The following is a 20,148-nucleotide window of genomic DNA, read 5'->3' on the forward strand; positions in this document are numbered from 1 at the left end:
TCCAGTATTGTACTACTTTAATTTACTTTATTTTAATTTGTCCCAAAACTTAAGCTCACCTAAAATAGGGGGATGGAACACGAAAATTGTATTTTTCTAAAACGTTAAAGCATACTGTACATGCACAGAAATTCACAAAAATAAAAAGTGACATTTTGTAATTTTGCATCATATTAATCTTTTCATCACAGATCAGTAGAGTTGCTCGAGTACACAGTAAAAATCGCAATTGTTACTTAATTGTCCCAATTCTTATGGTGGGCAGTACATACTGTATATGTAAGTGCTGATTTGTTTGGATAATGCAGTTTAATTTTAGCATGGTTTTGAATAGTTACTCTGCATTTATTTAATGAATTCAGTGAGTAGAAATTATTTCTACTAAATGTAATTTGCAGCAAAATAACTTCCTGTTCCTTCAAACAATTAAGATTTTAATGTGCCTAAAGCACTGGAGCTTGTCGTTTCTTTGTGAATAATTTTCCCTCATCAAACTTAGAACTATAATATTGTAATGTATCATAGGTCCAGTTAGGGTTTTCACTCCCTGGTGGGATTTCTGAGACAAATGATTTAAGGCAAAAAAAACAAAATGTTTTGGCCTCACGTCTTTCAAATAAAATAGAAACTATTGAGAAGTGTTTAAAAGCTGTTTTACCCAATTTAAATCCTAAATCCAATGAACATGTGTTTATACGGTATATTGTATATAATTAAACCCTTTTATTTGTTTTACAACTTATAAATATACAGTATAATCATCTCAAACATACACATACCGTAATCAACCTTTTTATGTTAAAACAAATTTAACTCTGTTGTGCTCTCTAGAATTTACAGTTCTGACAAATTGCTAAGTTAAAATGAATTCTTGTTGATAGCACAGCAATGCACATAAATCCCATAGCTCAAGTAATAAAGATTTAATAGTTCTGCTCCATTTATATTTCTGTCCCCCTTATGTTTTTAGTGTGGTAAAAGGCAGTGGTAATTCTAGAAATAGTCAAATCCTAATGACAATAATAACCTCCTTATCCTTTGCTGCTGTCCTTGCAGTAGAACTTTAAGCAGCTAAGCCTTTACTCTCTAAACATATCTAAAAAAGTCTTAAATGTTGTTATGTTGTAATCATAACAATACTACACAAAGTTGTACTGTATTTTCATAAATAATTGATTCCATAAAACACAAGGGTCACCAATTTTCACACCTCTGTATATGCCTCTAATATTATATCTAATACCTCTAAATATTAGTTAATATACAGTAGACATGTTCATCAATTTCCCTACGGGATTAATAAAGTATTATCTATCTATCTATGTTGTAATGTATGTTGGAATGATAGCCTTTTATGCTTAGCATGGTATGATATTGCAATAGGACAGAATTTAGGGCAGTACTGTAGGTTTGCTTAAGGTGGTGAAAAAAGGGTTTTATTTTCAAAGAAACAACAGCTTACAATCTCTACTCTACAGACACTTTCCCAAAACAGCTAAGAGCAGGTGAAGCCTGATTTATGTACAGTATGCAGAGGTGGGTGAACAAGAATCCTCAATAGTAACAAAACATGTGTACTGTAAATGCTAGCACCACAAATACAAATAGACCATAAGCCATTAAAAGACATAATAAACAAAATAACCAAATCCCACATGCAAGGCTCCTCGGCATCTATAACATTAAAAGGCAGTTTCCTTTACAGCTGTGGTGCTCTGGCCTCAGGCTAAGCTAAACAACACTATTACATTGCGCCTCCCTCTGACATACTGTCTTGAGTAGTGATTTATTTTTCTTTTGCCTCACACAACATTATCTAAATGAAATCAAGAGAAACCTCAGTCATTTAAATGAGTTGGAGCCATTTAAAATTGGTTCAGCTATTCCTCTTTAATAATACTACATTTATACTGATTGTGCTTTATTTTTGGTTTCACACTTACTCTAGAATACTTACATGCCAAGCTCAAATTGTGTATCAGTCATGTAGTCTACACTACAGAAAGAAAAGACGTTTTATTTATGAATCTGCAAAACAATATTGTTATATACTCTTTGTCTATTTCACCTGGAAAATATAAGAAAATACAACCTTTTGTCAGAGACAGACACATTGCAGTGTACTGTAGCTGTCCATTATAGTATCAGTTCTACACCTTAAATGCATACTTTGTTTGTGAGAGCCCACAGCAGATTCAATTACAGGTGCACTCCACTTATAAAAGACTTCAAGTGATAATGAAACATGAATAAAGTTCTTTATAATCATAATGTTTGAAACAAAAATACTTTAAAGATGTTTTATGGTTTAATGCATGGCACCTCAAAGAAATGGCACTAGGCTAACTACATGAGTTTGCATACATACTGTAGTTTACATACATACCTTGCAAAATATAAATGTTATTGTGACTTCCATAAAAATGAAAATTAGAAAAAAAAAGTGCAGTTTTGTTTTTTACTTATATTTTGGATTTCATGGATATCTATTGCTAAGGCATTATAAGCATAAAAATGTACTCAGGCTCAGAAAGCTAGTAAGCTGATGCAATCTATTTTATAAAGAAATCTATTTCAGCAGAGCATTTCCCTATTAAAACTATTAATAATAATAATAATAATAATAATAATAATAATAATAATAACAATAATAATAATCGGTTACACTTATACGGTGCTTTTCTGGACACTCCACTCAAAGCACTTTACAGGTAATGGGGACTCCTCTCCACCACCACCAATGTGCAGCATCCACCTGGATGATGCGACGGCAGCCATAGTGCGCCAGAACGCTCACCACACATCAGCTATCAGTGGGGAGGAGAACAGAGTGATGAAGTCAGTTCTTAGAGGGGGATTATTAGGAGGCCATGATTGATAAAGGCCAATGGGAAATTTGTCCAGGATGCCTGGTTAACACCTCTACTCTTTTCGAGAATCGCCCTTGTGTTCTTAATGACCACAGAGAGTCAGGACCTCATTTTTACATCTCATCCGAAGGATGGCGCTGATATGGTGGCTGGCCTAGAACTAGAACAACTTAATTCTAACTGCATCTAGAAAACACATGTATTTAAAACCATTTTTTGACTGCATACACTATGTCATAATAGTCAGCTAAGCTGATTGGTTATGCTTGAAAATTAATGCAGTTGAAAGGATAGATTAAGTTGGATACAATGGGGCACTTCCTTTGCCTCCCAGCAGATTTCATTATTAGTGGGGCTCCATGCACTAGCTCTTGATAGGCAGATGATGTGCTGTTGGCAGTGTTTAATGTTAATTTCCAGGTACCTCAGACTCTTTTATCTGCCATTTAATCACTGTTGTTCTTGTTTTCCTTACATCTTCCTTGGTTATCCATTGGTTTCCTTTTACATGCCACTGAGTCGATATCAGCTCGGTGATTAAACTAACTGAGGACATAAAGAAAAACAAATAGGATTCCTACTGAGCTCAGATACTGTTAATGAAAGCAGTGTCCACTATATTCTCCTTGTCAGCTAAATCTTCTGTTAAGATTTAATGTGGTATAATTAAATAGCTGATAAGCACATACATGGACTGAAATTGAAAACTCATTTGGGATTAATGTGCATTAAAGTACCCTGTTAAGTTTAAACTGAACAGGAATTATGGAAAAACTAAACAAAGTTAAGATGTTTAGTGCAAACCAAATTTCAAGTCACACCAAAGGTACAGTATTTTTTACATTCAGTTTAAATATATTGTTTGAAAAGATACCAGTTAATATTCCAAGCAGATCCTGCATAATGTTTATATTTTATTTTGATATCATTTGCACTTAGATTAGCATCAATAGTTATGTACTGTACCTTTCAATTTTTAAAATATCCAGAAAAAATAGCACAAGAGAATTCTGTCAGTGTAGCCTCTAGAAAATTCACAATGCCCCAGTATAGTGACGGGGACACTGTACTGTAAACAGGCGCCGTCCTTCGGATGAGACGGAAAACCGAGGTCCTGACTCTGTGGTCATTAAAATTCCCAGGGCGTTTCTCGAAAACAGTAAGGGGTGTAATCCCAGCGTCCTGGCCAAATTTCCCATTGGCCCTTACTAATCATGGCCTCCTAATAATCCCCATCTATGAATTAGCTTCATCACTCTGCTCTCCTCCCCACTGATAGCTGGTGTGTGGGGAGCGTTCTGGCGCACTATGACTGCCGTCGCATCATCCAGGTGGATGCTGCACATTGGTGGTGGTGGAGGGGAGTTCCCATTACCCGTAAAGCGCTTTGAGTGGAGTGTCCAGAAAAGCACTATTTAAGTGTTAGCAATTATTAATTATTATTATTATTATTGTATGCACTCTTACTTTTCATAAGAATATTTGTGGTTTAGAGCTTTATCATGGACCCTAAAGGTGTTAAGAAAACAAAAATTGTGAGTGTGTATAATTTCACAAAAAGCAAATTAACTGGTTACTGTACAGTACTGTATTTAAGTAAGATTAATTATGTCTAATTAAGTAAGGATTGTTTTTATTACTAACAATACAAACCACAGCATGAATGTTAGTTATTGTTTCTTTTTTGGTGAAAAAAATAGGGATGAAATTTTGGATGTTTGGAATGGTTTGTAATGTTTCTTCATAAGAAAAATAATGGAGTAGGTTTTTCTTTCTATGAATTGTCACTATATGAAAGGGTTTTTGGGAATGAATCACGTTCATAAAAAGAGGCGCCTTTGTACTGTGTGCTGAATCTTTATCTAATGAGGATTTTGTCTAGTAACGTTTGTTTCGCACTGTAAATTCTGGGTTGGCAAGAACTTCCTTCATGGTAAGGTAAAACACTAATTGCCATATGAGAAAGTTTTTTCTAGTGCTGTTTGCATGCAAATTAAGGTGCACCTTATGGTTAAAGATTTTGTGAATACTGGTGCATATCATTACTCTTATTAGAGCTATTGTTCCACATCATTTGAATGTATTAACATGCCTCTGGCATATTCAGTACATATTAATGGACTGGCTTATTTTTAAGTTGTTTTTAATGTCTTTATTTTTAAGATCAACTCACATCTTATGCTTTGATTTGTGATTTGTAAATGAGCCCCTTAAAAGTTATGAGACATATATTGTAATTATTGTTTTGACATGTTTTTGCTTTTTATATTAATTACAAATCACCTCAATCAATATGTTCAAATCAGCTATTGCTCTTTGATGACAAAGTTCCTTCTGCTGTTTACTGCATCTCCTTCAGTTAACTATGAAAATACGAAATGTATAATTTTCAGTCCAAGAATATTTTCATTGTTTTGTTCAGCTCATAATTACTTTTCTACATATAGTGTAACAAGGATGGCTTATACCTCATTTAAGATAATAGACGTTTGCAGGAAATTGTTCATTAAAGTAAAAAAAAAGCTTTTGACATTCCAGATATTGAAAAAATATTGTTTTTTGGTTTCTGTACCCTTATTACTGCATATTGAGAGTACAGAATCATAATAATAGCAGCCGGTTGTACTGTTGGCACAAGTGATTCTGTTTCAGAATAGTAGTAATGTTTAGATATTTACTGAGGAAGTGGGAGGGTGGGAGTTGGGTGAAATGTGCAAATGACAAATAATAGAGAATATATAAAATGTGAAATGGACACGTCTTAATCATCATAAATATTCCCCCGCCTGGGCTTGCTCACTACGTAGTGCATTCTGAAGCAATTGTTTCATCTATCAGACCCAAAAGGTGGTCTGTATTATACAGTACATATATGACAGATGCTCATTTTATTCCACCAGGGCTCTGACTATATACGTAAGGTTACAAGCAAGAGCAAACCAGTCAGCCCATCTACAGTAACTTGTTTGGTTTATAGAAGCTACAGTACTTGATCCAAGCCATTTCATAAAACAAGGGTATTACAGGGTCTGTGTCATCATTATAAAGTCACTGTTTAAAAAAAACTTTGGCTGTGTCAGAGATTCAAATATCGGCTTTTGAAAATGAAATCCTTTGTCACTGTCACTGTCACTCTCTGCAGCTCTAATCATTAGTGTGATGCCAAAATGCATTTAGCACTATTCATTTAATATTCTACTTATCTGGTCTTATGGTATTTTCTTTTTAACACAGTGTACTTCTCTGCCCCCCAAAAATCACAGAAATTTAATTATGCAACTTTTCCATGACAGAATTAGCTATTTTCACAGTCTTTTGATGTTTTGTCATGTCTTCACATAGCTGACTCATTTTTGTCCCTAATTTAAAAGTACTCTTATTAAACCTTTAGGGCTTTAGCAAGAAAAAGAAGAAACACAGATTTATTTTTCTACTATATTTTTGTGCTTTGGTTTACCCACCCAATTTCTACTCTATGTTACTCATAAAGCTACAAATGTTTTAATTTATTATTTAAGTTAATTTGCTTCAAATTAGTAAATACGGTTTAATTTTAATTTTCACAGCATACCTTTAAAAGTCTGAAATGTATGTTTGAAGTCTTTGTAGCTGAGTCTTATTGTGTTACTATGTTACTAATCCTATTCAATTTGTTTAAGCACTTTCCTTTGCAATAACACCAGCTAGCATTAGCTACATGTTCGTTGTGCTGTGTGTTTTTTATGTGGTAGATTAATGGTATTTTCTCCTTACCTTTTTTCTGTCATTTTCTGTCCCATATCCTTTTTATTACCCTTGACTGCCCACTCACATTACTGTGGTGCATTACTGCTTTGATTTTTGCATGACCCTCCGCTGTTTTGTAAATGTGGTTGTGTGTGTGTGTGACCCAGACCCCTCAGATCCATTGGACGATGATTTGTTCCATTTGTTTGATAAATTCCCTACTCCCATCCCAGATACTTCCACCCCCATGATCCCCCCAGTAGGTGTGCAGGCTGTGGCTCTGACCCCTGACTCAGTGAGGGTCAGTTGGGCAGACAACTCTGTCTCCAAGAATCAGAAAACTACCGAGGTGCGCTACTACACTGTCAAATGGCGAACCAGCTATTCCACTGCTGGAAAGTTCAAGGTGAGAATGTTTGTGTTCAAGATATGTTTTGATGGCTCTCCTCTTTTGAAACAGTGTCACCATTTTAAATGCGAAAAAAAAGTAATTTCCTTAGGCTATTTTGTCTGCCTTTATAGAACAATTATTCATGTTTGTAAGTTTAAATATAGATTCCATGTAATTAAATGTTGCACCTCAACACTTACAACTACAGTTTGGTTTTGTATTTTAATACACACAATTAACAATTTTATAGGAATCTAGCTGTCAACAAATCAAAGGGGCTTAAAAAGTAAATGGCAAAGGGACTAATCGAGAAAAAGTTTTACAACATGGACAATTTGAAATGTACTGCTAAGCAATTTCAGGTCCCGTAACCCTGCCGTAACATTATGTCTGGTAGTGGATGGTATGGAATATGTTGGGAGGTTAATGTTGCAGCCTGAGTCAGGCCTGTGTAACAAAGTAGCAACAGCTCCTCTGTGTTTCTGAATTGCATTTAAATTGAAAGAAAACAAATATTGCAAAATCTGTTTCTCCATTCCTTTAATACTTAAATGCAGTGTTAAATCCAATGGAAGAAGAACTGGTGTTTCTTGATTGGGCAGCAAAAATAGAAAATAATTAAAAATTTTCATGGATATTATCCTGGGAAGATTACTGTGTGTTTTGCACAATTCTAATTAGTGGCATTTTACTCTGGCATACAGTATAAAAAATAGGTTTTTATGTTCATTGTTTATGTGCAGAATCTCATTTAGAAGAAATCTGCACAAATCATGAACAGTATTTGTTGAAGCAATACTTTCTGCCAAGAATTTGTCAGCTGTGATTCACAGCCTCCTACTACTGCTTCCGATGTGCCTCTCACTTTGCCTGTTTGTCCAGACCGCAGACACCACAGCCCTCAGCCACACCGTCACAGGACTGAAGCCCAACACCATGTATGAGTTTGCTGTCATGGTCACCAAAGGAAGAAAATCCAGCACCTGGAGTATGACAGCACATGCCACAACCTATGAAGCAGGTGTGTCTTTTCAAGTCCTTTAAAGCTGTAAAGTTTTGCTCGGTTGTCAGCTTAAGTACTTACTGCCTACCTGTGAATTTCATCATTGCACTTTTGAATGCATTTCTCTTTTCTCCTGTGGTCTTTGTATTTTATCATGTGAATTTGCATTCATCAGACATCTACAAAGGAAAATTTTAAAACACAGATGATAATTTTCCTTGTTCTTCGTATTCTCTCACAAAAGTGAGAAAATAATCCATATTGCTCTGGCATAAAAAATAAGTTTTCTTGTTGCTATAACTATAACAATAATAGCAATATGCTCGACGCTTCATCCAAAGCGACTTACATTGGTACCCATTTATATAGCTGGCCATTTTACTGGAGCAGTCTTAATGAAGTAACTTGCTCAAGGGCAAAACAGTAGTGTTATGTTCTTCAATGATTATATGCCTCATTTTTTAATCCGTATCTTAGTGGTGTTCCAGTGCTAATTGGTTAAGATAATTTTTGTTATTTTTGGTTTTATGACTTATTTACCAAATGTTATGGTCCCCAGTATTATCAGAACAATCTAGTCTTATAGAGGACACAATCACCTGTGTGTTTATTTCTGTGTAAAACTCTTTTTGCTTCTATAGCAAAAGAAGATCTGCTAATGATGAAAAAAACAATGCGCTTCATTCTTCCAGTGCTATTGTAGATATAATAAAAATGAAATCCCAGGAAGACATTTTTTTGTTGTAGAATAAAAAAAAAATGTTTTTTGATTTTGTTTAGCTTTCATCAAATAGTCTTAAAAAGAAAGGCACAAAGGAAATGTAATTTCCCATCATTGAATGTTTGCACAAAACCAAAGATAAGAGAAAGAATTAAACTATTTAAGATGAAAATTGTTGTCATATTAATGGTTAGGAAACAGTACACTAGCATTTCTTATCTCTGCATTTTGCTTATTGTTATATCTGGTAGCTCCCAGCTCTGCCCCTAAAGACCTCACTGTCATCAGCCGAGAGGGAAAACCGCGTGCTGTCATTATCAGCTGGCAGCCACCAATGGAAGCCAATGGAAAAATCACTGGTGAGACAGCTTTTCCTTCATTTTTAAAGTTTCACATTCTAATCAAGTGCAAAGGTTGGGTTTGGGCACATACTGTACATGAATGCTTTCACCAGTCTTCACAACCTTGTCTGGAGACTGATGTTTTAGATCTCTGAAGAAACATCAGACACGATGAGGGGACATTTTGTGTTTCAGTATTGCATCCTTTTTTTGAAACATTTGCAAAAGACTTATTCAAGAGCGATGCATGCACAGTGAGTTGAAATACTTACGTAAGTGAGAACAACACTTGCAAACTGCCTGGAGGTCAGAGGTGAAGTCAATTCAGCCATCCATCTAGCAAGCCAAATTCATATTGTTTAAAGTATTTAAGAAATATTGATTAATTAAAAATACAATATAATAATAAGACACAAAAATATCTTTCTTCATTGCCCATCATGCCTTTAGTCATTGTGATTTATGACCAACAAAGATAGCCAGACAGTATAATTATTTGGGCTGCTTATAACTGTACATTTAATAATACGCTTCCCAATGCTTATGATGATTCACTGCCAATAATGAGACTGAAAGAGAATGTGCCATCATGCAAATTAAGAACGTTCCTTTTTTTAATTTTCTTTGTTACTATTCAACTTGTTAATTATTGTTACCATATAAAAAGTTATTTAATGATAAGGCACCTATTGTAGCAGTATGTTACTTACCTACCAGTCTTTGTAGCTTTTGAAATGAAATGCCCATATAATAAGACAACCAACCAATATTAAGACATAAAAATATTTAAAAGATGGAGATATTAACAATCTCTTTTAAATTCTATTAAGTTTTATTAGTAGTAATTTTACCTGTAGATGACTTCTCTCACTTCAGTGCTTAACAGTTAAATAGAAAATCATGCAGTGCTTCTTTGAAGTTTGACCTTATTACCCAACTTATTCATTTGAACAAACTGCTTTTGCACTGCTAAGTAGCTAAATCTGTTAGGCTGTGAGGAACTTGTTTTACAATTTAACCTTTCTTACAGTATATTAAGAATCAAGGCATATAACTGCCTTGATTATATAACAGACTCTAAAGAGAAGCAAGTGAAAGCAATGAGACCAGAGCAAAAGGACAAGCAGATCTGAAGCAATCCCTGATTGGAATTACACTTTCCAAAGAGAAACAGATACGCCAAGATGACAGATAGTACCTATCAGTGGGCATTAATCTGGCCATCCAATTAAACTTAGTCTATTTGATCTTAGAACCTTCAGTCACTGATTCCAGTATATTTAGTCAGTTAAACCAGATATCCTTTATATATGAACCAACAGTATTAAAAGTATGTACACAGAAGATAGAACTACTGTCCTGTGTTATCCCGATATGTTTGTTCGATAGTTGCCATACATATTCCCTTTGATTTTTGTTTTTTCCTCAGGGTACATTCTATTTTACACTCTGGACAAGAACATGCCCATAGATGACTGGGTGATGGAATCCATCAGTGGGGACCGCCTCACTCACCAGGTCATGGATCTGAATTTGGACACAGTCTACTATTTCCGCATCCAGGCCAAAAATGCAAAGGGAGTAGGCCCCCTCTCTGACCCCATTCTCTTCAGGACGCCTAAAGGTCAGAGACACGTACTTTCTTGTGGAAAATAATGCATTCATTTCCAGTTCATTATTCTGTTAGCACTGCAAATGCTTTGCAAATCCCAAAGACAGAATAAAAAGTCATATCAACCCACAGCAGAATGGATAATGCCTAGTATTGTTTATCAGGAAATGTTATTCAATATTCTTTTATAAATTGTGTGTCTTTAACCAGTTCAGTGTTGATTTTGATCACATGGGCAAAATGTGAGCAACCTGTAGTAGGCTTACTGTATGTATAGCATCTACTGTATATGTTCTCATGGCCTTCATGATTGATTGCATAATTGACTATAAAGCAGATTAATCTCTCAGACCACAAGCAAGAGAATATGTTTTTCTAGTTTTACTAATGAGGTTAAGACATACTATGGAAGCTCATTTTTAATTGCAAGGTGAGTGTGTTGGATTAACTGATACTATATGACAAAGGCAGTGAAAGCTCATGTGAATGAGTCATTGTGTGCATTCAAGAAGAATGTTAATGGGTTTCCTAGAGTATTAAGCACCTACTGTATCAGCTGGATGAGCTAAATGAGCTGAATGACCTCTTTTCATCTGTAACCATTCTTATTTTCTTATCTTCTTACCATTCGCTTTTAACCTTTGTAAAGCCACTTTATGAATAACATCCATTAATAACAAAATATAACACCAGGTACTAAAGAAAAGTCTCTTTTTAAATAGATAATAACATTCGTGATTGAACAGCCATTAAAGTCAATTTACTGAACCATACTAGACCTCTGTAACATTGTAGTTTCAGGGGTCACATGTCAGGTAAACATGATGTGGTGAATCAAAAATACTGTAATGTCATATATTGCTGAGAAATGTTTTGAATAGCCAAATCTCAGAAGAAGCTGAATGATGCCCTTCCTACTGCTCTGTCTCTCTGAGCCGTGCAGGAAAGGGCAACGCATCATGTCCTCTCTCATCCTCATCACTCAATTTGAAGGGCAAGGAGATGAAAGGTTTTGGTTTGAGAAAACAGCTAACGAACACAATCGTTTGACATACCAGGCCCCCTCTGCTCTATCCTCCCCCAAGGGAGCTGTCACCATACTAATAATGTTGTCTGTTTCTTTCTCTCTGTTCTCTTGCAGTTGAGCACCCTGACAAAATGGCTAATGACCAAGGTATGCTGTGCCCAATCTGTCAAGCTCTCCTTAAAGAGTGGGACCTGATGGTTGCTGGTTGCTGTTGCATGCCCAACACTACCACTTGGCATTCCTGCCCTTACCTGTTCTCTCACCTGCTAGCAAGAAGCCCCCCCAGTAATTAATCTCCATAATTAAGTGACGCTCCACCGCAGTAGATCTTCAGAGGAAAGATGTGTCTCAAATGGAAATGTTTTATCTTCGAGCCAGACTCAGTCTGACAGGCAATAGAAAAATCTATTCCAAGAGAAAAGCTAAAGACCAATTCAAATGTATCATAAAGCTTAATCTTTAAAGAGAAAACAAAATCCTAGTCATAGCTGTAAAAGCACATTTAATTGTAATTACATTTAAAAATTCATTTGTGAGCTTTGAATTTCTTAGCTGGCTAAAAGTCAACATACTGTGCATATAGCAGATATACTGTATGCCCTGGTGATTGCAGGGTGCTTTCCACCTGCTGGATGCCTCTGTGCCTTACAGTTCATAGAAGTACGTATGTTGTTACTTTGTTCAGCAGTCTGGTACTTTTGGTGAGCATGTCTTCGGAACCAGCAATCAGGGTTTTGTTCCCCAGTTTAAACATATCATATGCATTCGGCATTACAATATGTATTTACTGTACAATACAAATGTTCCAAACTCTAAATGAAAAACAGACAGGCTCTTCTAATTATTGTTAACATAGTGTTAATCAATTTATAGAACAAGGTTCAAGGTTAATTATTTTTTTAAATAATCTTGCGTCTCCTCAAACTGTCTGTGCCACCAAACCAGATGTTCTCACACCGGCCCTCCAGCCTTGCTTGTTTACATGGCATCAATGCAGCTGAATCTTCAGATTAAAAAAATCACTAGAGACCAGATCAGGATTGTAGGGTGGGCAATTCAGCTGCAAAAAGACATTTATGAATAGTGGCTATAGCAACAGATAGCACAGATTCCTGATGGTGAAACTACAGAACACCTATGGCTTCTGTGTGATGTTTTGCATAATGTTGTTGCCATATAATGCATTTTCCTTCATTTCAGTTATGTGAGATTTCCAGTATAGTCTGTCATAAGGACTGTCTTTGAATCCCAGGGAATAGTTGTAATGCTCTTGTTTTCAAAGTGTTGAATGAGATTATTGATCTCCTTGGGTAGTGGAAATCCACTGGTTCCTTCATTACATGGACATTTATTTTTGAGGAACCTATATCTTAATTACTGTATCTGTAATCAGATAGACATGAAATGTTCTTAATGCAATTTTTAGGAACTGATTGATTAAAATTCTGAGCACTGAGAACTTAGGGTGATTGACTTACTGATCATCTTGTTAAAGTCATGTGTTTGGAGCACTGATCTTTGATTCATTGATCATTTTCAGTAAATTGTCCAACTTTTTTTGATTGCGAACATGACAAAGTTTTATTGAGTGTTTTGTGAAGGGCAGACTTACTCTGACTGGTGATCCTGGAAAAGAGAAGAGAAACTGTAAATTACTTAAATTACTCAGTACAAAGTTCTGAACAAGTTTATAAATCAGCCATGAACCAAATTGCTGAAGCATGTGAACACCTTGTTCTATGAATGTATTGACCCCACCTTGTTCATACTGTACAGTATATTCCTTATTTTCGCATCTTATTGATAAACATCTTGCAATTAATTTTCTCTGGCATCTAATTGTGTGGTAGCCCTGAGCTGAAGGTGTCTAAATGTGCCTTTTTGATATTAATATTATAAATCGTAATATTTTAAAAACATCTTTTAAATAATGGAATATTGAATTTCTCTTCTGTTTCCACATATCTTTGTCTGTGCACGGTCTTGTCATTATTAGACAAATGTGAATTCTCTGGAGCTTTTGTTTTAATTAAGACCTTTGTTAAAGGAGAAAAAAGCCCTCATGTGGTTTTTAATTGGTGTCTCTGGCAAACAACTTTGTAAAAATGCCTTTCCCTGACTTTTGTTGAGTGGAAGACCCGGTGAAAGGCAGAGTAGAGTCAGAACAGCCTAATTGTTAAACTTTGACAAATATCTAATACTTTTAAAACTGTAGGTATGTATTTTCTATTTTAAGTAACAGCAACTTTTTACCACTCCGCAATAAAAAAGAGCACAATAAATATCTACATAGTACTGTAGATGCAAGTTTGTTGTTTCTTTTCAAATGCCTTTTAGTTCCCTTTAAAAAAAAAAAACTTTCTTATTCATGGCCAGCAAGCATCACATCATTGGCACCACAAGATTTAGTGTTTTTAAAGAGGATTGCAACCAAGTAAGGGACAATAAAAATGAAAAAAAGCATTAGCATTAAGCATTAAGAAACTGGGATTGCAAATACCTGCAGGTGGCAAAATGTAAAATGACCAAAATCTGAAATAAAGCGTAAAAATAGCATATAAAGAATGGAGATACTATTGAAGTAAGATTATTTAGATTTATGCGGAAAACAGAAAAAAAACACCACAGCATTCAAAGTATTATTTGTGCGCATATTTTCATTTAGATATTGGATGGACCTCTACTGTAGGTAAAAGACAATACAACTTGCAGTGGCAGCTAATGCACTTTTGAGTATTTCATAATTAAAGTTAAGCTTGATAAACTCTGTCTTTAGTTGAAAATTTAGTTCACATCAAATAGATAATACTGTTCATAAATCAGCTCAAGATGATTCTGGAGGCAGTTCTGAGAAATGAGACTAAAAATTGATGGCCTTGGAGCTTTCGCTCCCATTTAAACTTTTTAGTGGGTTGTGCCTTCAAGACAGGAGTCACATTTGAAAGAAGTGGAAACATCAAACTGTCCTGCCTGTGCTGCACCTCATTTTTGCATAATCCGGGGGCTTGCATTTTTAACATAATTTTAACACTTCCTGTCAAGTGCATTTTAAAGCATAAAAGCACAACAAGAGACATGAATCCACAGCCATGAAAAGAGACTCTAGCTAGGGGAATGGTCTTGTTTAGTCTGGTCCTGTGGTGATTGATAGGCTTCCTGGACACAGTCTATTCTACTTTGGGCGAAACAAAATGTATTCTCCTTTACTTCAGGCTCCCTAATGTTGCCTGTTTGTCATTTTTCTGACACCTATGTTAGCAGTGTAACTGAGACGGATTTCCTTCAGTCTCGACCCCAAGCGCCATACATAGAGTTCAAGCCTCCATCAGGAGATAGCTTGCTCCAAATCTGAAAATAATTCTAAAATAAATAAATGGACAAATCACTAAAAAAATGATTGTGTTAAGAGCAAAGTTTATCCTAAAAATGGCCTGTGTCAAAACTTAGAAAAGACATGAAAATGTACTGACATTGAAGAGCTGTTCTGAAAATAGGTCTGACAGACGAATGCACACAGTCAGAACCTGAAGCCCCTGGTAACTGAAGCGACTACCCTGCTCACATATCTCAGCTAACTGGGCCAATCTTTAATACTATAGGTGATCTGTGGCTTCACTCAGCCTTATACAATGTGGAATGTAAATAACCCACAACTTACGTGTCTCTTCAGGCATATACAGTGCCTTGCGAAAGTATTCGGCCCCCTTGAACTTTTCAACCTTTTGCCACATTTCAGGCTTCAAACATAAAGATATACATTTTTTATTTTATGTGAAGAATCACCAACAAGTGGGACACAATTGTGAAGTGGAACGAAATCTATTGGATTTTTGAAACTTTTTTAACTTATAAAAAAATGAAAAGTGGGGCGTGCAAAATGATTCGGCCCCCTTGCGTTAATACTTTGTAGAGCCACCTTTTGCTGCGATTACAGCTGCAAGTCGCTTGGGGTATGTCTCTATCAGTTTTGCACATCGAGAGACTGAAATTCTTGCCCATTCTTCCTTGCAAAACAGCTCGAGCTCAGTGAGGTTGGATGGAGAGCGTTTGTGAACAGCAGTTTTCAGCTCTTTCCACAGATTCTCGATTGGATTCAGGTCTGGACTTTGACTTGGCCATTCAAACACCTGGATACGTTTATTTGTGAACCATTCCTTTGTAGATTTTGCTGTATGTTTGGGATCATTGTCTTGTTGGAAGATAAATCTCCGTCCCAGTTTCAGGTCTTTTGCAGACTCCAACAGGTTTTCATCCAGAATGGTCCTGTATTTGGCTGCATCCATCTTCACCTCCATTTTAACCATCTTCCCTGTCCCTGCTGAAGAAAAGCAGGCCCAAACCATGATGCTGCCACCACCATGTTTGACAGTGGGGATGGTGTGTTGAGGGTGATGAGCTGTGTTGCTTTTACGCCAAACATATCGTTTTGCATTGTGGCCAAAAAGTTCGATTTTGGTTTCATCTGACCAGAGCACCTTCTTCCACATGTTTGGGGTGTCTCCCAGGTGGCTTGTGGCAAACTTTAGACGAGACTTTTTATGGATATCTTTGAGAAATGGCTTTCTTCTTGCCACTCTTCCATAAAGGCCAGATTTGTGCAGTGTAAGACTGATTGTTGTCCTATGGACAGACTCTCCCACCTCAGCTGTAGTTCTCTGCAGTTCATCCAGAGTGATCATGGGCCTCTTGGCTGCATCTCTGATCAGTCTTCTCCTTGTCTGAGCTGAAAGTTTAGAGGGACGGCCAGGTCTTGGTAGATTTGCAGTGGTCTGATACTCCTTCCATTTCAAGATGATCGCTTGCACAGTGCTCCTTGGGATGTTTGAAGCTTGGGAAATCTTTTTGTATCCAAATCCGGCTTTAAACTTCTCCACAACAGTATTACGGACCTGCCTGATGTGTTCCTTGGTCTTCATGATGCTCTCTGCGCTTTCAACAGAACCTTGAGACTATCACAGAGCAGGTGCATTTATACAGAGACTTGATTACACACAGGTGGATTCTATTTATCACCATCAGTCATTTAGGACAACATTGGATCATTCAGAGATCCTCGCTGAACTTCTGGAGTGAGTTTGCTGCACTGAAAGTAAAGGGGCCGAATAATTTTGCACGCCCCACTTTTCATTTTTTTTATTAGTTAAAAAAGTTTCAAAAATCCAATAGATTTCGTTCCACTTCACAATTGTGTCCCACTTGTTGGTGATTCTTCACATAAAATAAAAAATGTATATCTTTATGTTTGAAGCCTGAAATGTGGCAAAAGGTTGAAAAGTTCAAGGGGGCCGAATACTTTCGCAAGGCACTGTATATATGTGGAGAGAGTACATATTTAATGTATTTACATTTTGTTTGGAGTACAGCTGAGATGTACAGAAAATTCACATCCTGTAACATGCCTAGAATTTGATTTGAACGTGAAAAGTCTACTTGAAGGCTGATGCCAACCTTTCACCCATTTCTTTCTGCACAGCTGAAATGATTCAATATTCAATTTTCAACAAAACACACTGTTACTCTCTCCTTTTATTTCCAGGCTGTCACTGACAGAAAAGATAACTCTTTTAAGTTATTTTTTTATTATTTTATGAGACAGCCACTATAAACTCTTTAATTTGTGCAAAACTCTAATGGCATATATATTTACTGGTGAGCTACAGTACGCGATAGTGTCGTGAAAAGATGTATGCTTCACAGTAATAATTGCTGCTCTTTCATCTGTTTTTTGGTCTCTCAAACTCCTCACTGTGACTGTCCATATCCCCCAGCAGCCTGTAATGCTAGGCAAACAATTATTCAGTTAGGAAGTAGTAAACGTTTCTAAAGCAAAAAGTATCACCCTTTTATTTTGGAGTAGAATATTTGCCTTAGGGAACAAGTTTAAGTCATGCTTCCAAGGAAATAGTGCTAATATAAAATATTCCTCAGGAAAAGGGATAACATTTTCCTTCTTAGTGTGTATTACAAAGATACAACTACAAAAAGTGCTGTACAGTATCTAATTGAGAGCTGAGGTCTTGAGCTTGACTAAGGTATTTTTTTAATATTTTGGCCATTCCTCAAAGCACTGTGTAGATATTTCTCTGTAGTTAAGGGACCATGTTGTAAAGAACATAGTGTGGTGTTGAAGAAGGGAATTGAGAAAGTGCTAATTAGATTAATAACACATACAGTACTTGTTTCTTTTTTGTTTTTCCAGAAGATGAAAGATTGAGTATTAAGAACGCCCTGTAGCACCAGCGATTCAGTTGGAATATTTTGGTTTAGAAGTACTTTTATGCCTTTCACTGGATTTTTAAATGAATTAAAAAATTAAAATGGACTTCTTATGATCTACACAGAGAGTCTATTCTAATTCTGCATATTGACAAGATCTGGCATGAAAGTAAAGTTAATCAAAGCAAGAGCTGAATTTTTCCTGTAATATTTTATCAATAATAATAATTTCTAAACATCATCTTAAGATACCTTTGTTACAATTGCAATGTTGTGATGCATTTAAATGTGTTTTGATAAATAGGAAGCAATGGTAGTCACCTTTGAAGTTACTGCTGATAGAGCCATTAAATATCTGAAAAATCTTTTTATCATTTCTGGGGAATTTTATTAATTCATCTGATTCCTGTCAGGTTTTATTAAAGTCCTAGATTCAAACCCATGATGAAGAAAAATATGTAATGCTTAAATATTAATGACATACATGTTCAACAGATTATTTACTATTGCTTATATAGTAATGTGTAAAATATCTGAAGATTGATGATTCAATTATTTTAGAATTACATGTATAGTTTCAGTTGTGTGTACTGTATGGGCTTTCATTAACAAAGTATAGGATATCAGTTTACGAGTTAACTAGGTATTGTATAAACCATTATGTATGTACTTTACCACTTGTGAGAAAAAAAATGTATGCTACTGGCTTTTTTATTTTTAAAAAAGGACCTTTTCTGTCAGGTAACAGATGTCATTCCTGTTCCTCTAATACCTGCTCTCTAAAATCACCTTCTGCTCTTTAGGTCGCCATGGAGACGGAGGGTACTGGCCATCAGACACCAATCTGATTGATAGGAGCAGCCTTAACGGTAAGCGCTGGGACTAAATTAAACCCAAACTTTCAAACCACGCAGTTTGCTGTAGGGAGTAATTGCTCCCTTGTCTGTCTCCTCTGTAGTGTTTCTTCGAGGCCAATTCAGTCTGAATGTCTTGGCAGTAACAGATGTGAAAAGGGCAGTATGGCCTGTGAAAGGTCTCTTCATGCTTTGCTCTGAAGTATTGATAAATGCTACAAAAAGTTTATCATACTTAAAGTTTTATGTCTGAAATGTGTAAGAATAAGCAGAACAGAGTTGTATTTACAATGAGAGGACATTACAGAGGAATTCATTTCAGTTTGTAATCTCCAAGATTAGACATTAACATGACTTTATTTTTATAACACGTTCAATTAACCACTCTATGAAGTATGGGGTTGGTACCACTAGGTCAGCTGTTCCTAATATGACATCGTCGGCGTTAAAGCATCCTGATTATGGTGTGCTGTTTTCAAGGTTTTACATGAAAAGCAAGGATCCTTCGTAACATGCATTTTTGCCACCCAAGGAGAAATACTTCAGTATTTGAATAATTGCCACTCATAAAAGCTACAGTATATAAAAAGATCAGTCTACTCTTGAAGACCTGTTTTTTTCTGGACATTGAAGAATTGATCTGTTCATACCACAAATACTAGATCTTATTTTCTAGTATATACTGTTGTTTTCAGAGTACCATTTGCATTTAATGATTTGTTTTGCATGTTTCATCTGTAACAAACATTCTTGTACTGACACCGTCCTGTCAATGTGGCCCATAGTGTCAAGCCCATTGCATGTATCAGGCATGTCAATATTGTTAATGTATCTGTAGGCAAAGGTCATATCACAAAACCTGGATCTCTTCTATTCTGATGTCAGTTTAGTTTTGAACACCTGTTTCTGATTTGTGATTAAACATGCATTGAATGAACTAGATCACAGGACTCTTCACTCACCAGGAATCTTCAACAGGTGCCGGCAACGGTTGTAAATGTGCAGGATCAAAAGAACATTGAAGTATGATTAAATTTAAAAATAAAATCAGCATGTTTTCACAGCATGAATTACATTTGCATTCCAGAAGAGAGCAATGCCTCCACATATACACAAATCATTTGTTTCCCTTTAGCTCACTCTGTCCACCTTATCCTCTGGGAAATATACTATTAATACCGTGTATGTGGTGACAAAATAAGCACAGGAGGTAAAGTCTGAGCAGAAAAGATAGAGAGAGTGGGGTGAGTGGCTGGGGTGAGTGGCTGGGTGAAGTAGTAATTATGTCTTACTATTTCCATTTGAGACTTACAGTAGGATCATTACAGCATGGTCCCCGTTTCAATTTCTGTTTTTTTTTTAACTGGCATAAAGCTGCAGATCGATG

The 20,148-nt window shown here is 36.0% G+C and overlaps 1 protein-coding gene across 3 annotated transcripts in view; it reads left to right on the plus strand.

Annotated features, from left to right (window-relative positions):
* Positions 1-20,148, plus strand: part of dcc (DCC netrin 1 receptor) — a 381,511-nt gene that overhangs the window by 319,130 nt on the left and 42,233 nt on the right. For 2 of the 3 annotated variants that reach the window (XM_069187368.1, XM_015363992.2), the window contains exons 17-22: positions 6,764-7,002; positions 7,870-8,008; positions 8,963-9,070; positions 10,482-10,676; positions 11,806-11,838; positions 18,711-18,776. In XM_069187368.1, coding sequence (XP_069043469.1) covers positions 6,764-7,002; positions 7,870-8,008; positions 8,963-9,070; positions 10,482-10,676; positions 11,806-11,838; positions 18,711-18,776 — 780 coding nt within the window. The remainder of the gene's footprint in view (positions 1-6,763; positions 7,003-7,869; positions 8,009-8,962; positions 9,071-10,481; positions 10,677-11,805; positions 11,839-18,710; positions 18,777-20,148) is intronic. The other variant, XM_015363996.2, reaches the window with a different exon arrangement.

The sequence above is a fragment of the Lepisosteus oculatus genome, chromosome 3 (assembly GCF_040954835.1).
Source record: "Lepisosteus oculatus isolate fLepOcu1 chromosome 3, fLepOcu1.hap2, whole genome shotgun sequence".
Lineage (NCBI taxonomy): Eukaryota > Metazoa > Chordata > Actinopteri > Semionotiformes > Lepisosteidae > Lepisosteus > Lepisosteus oculatus.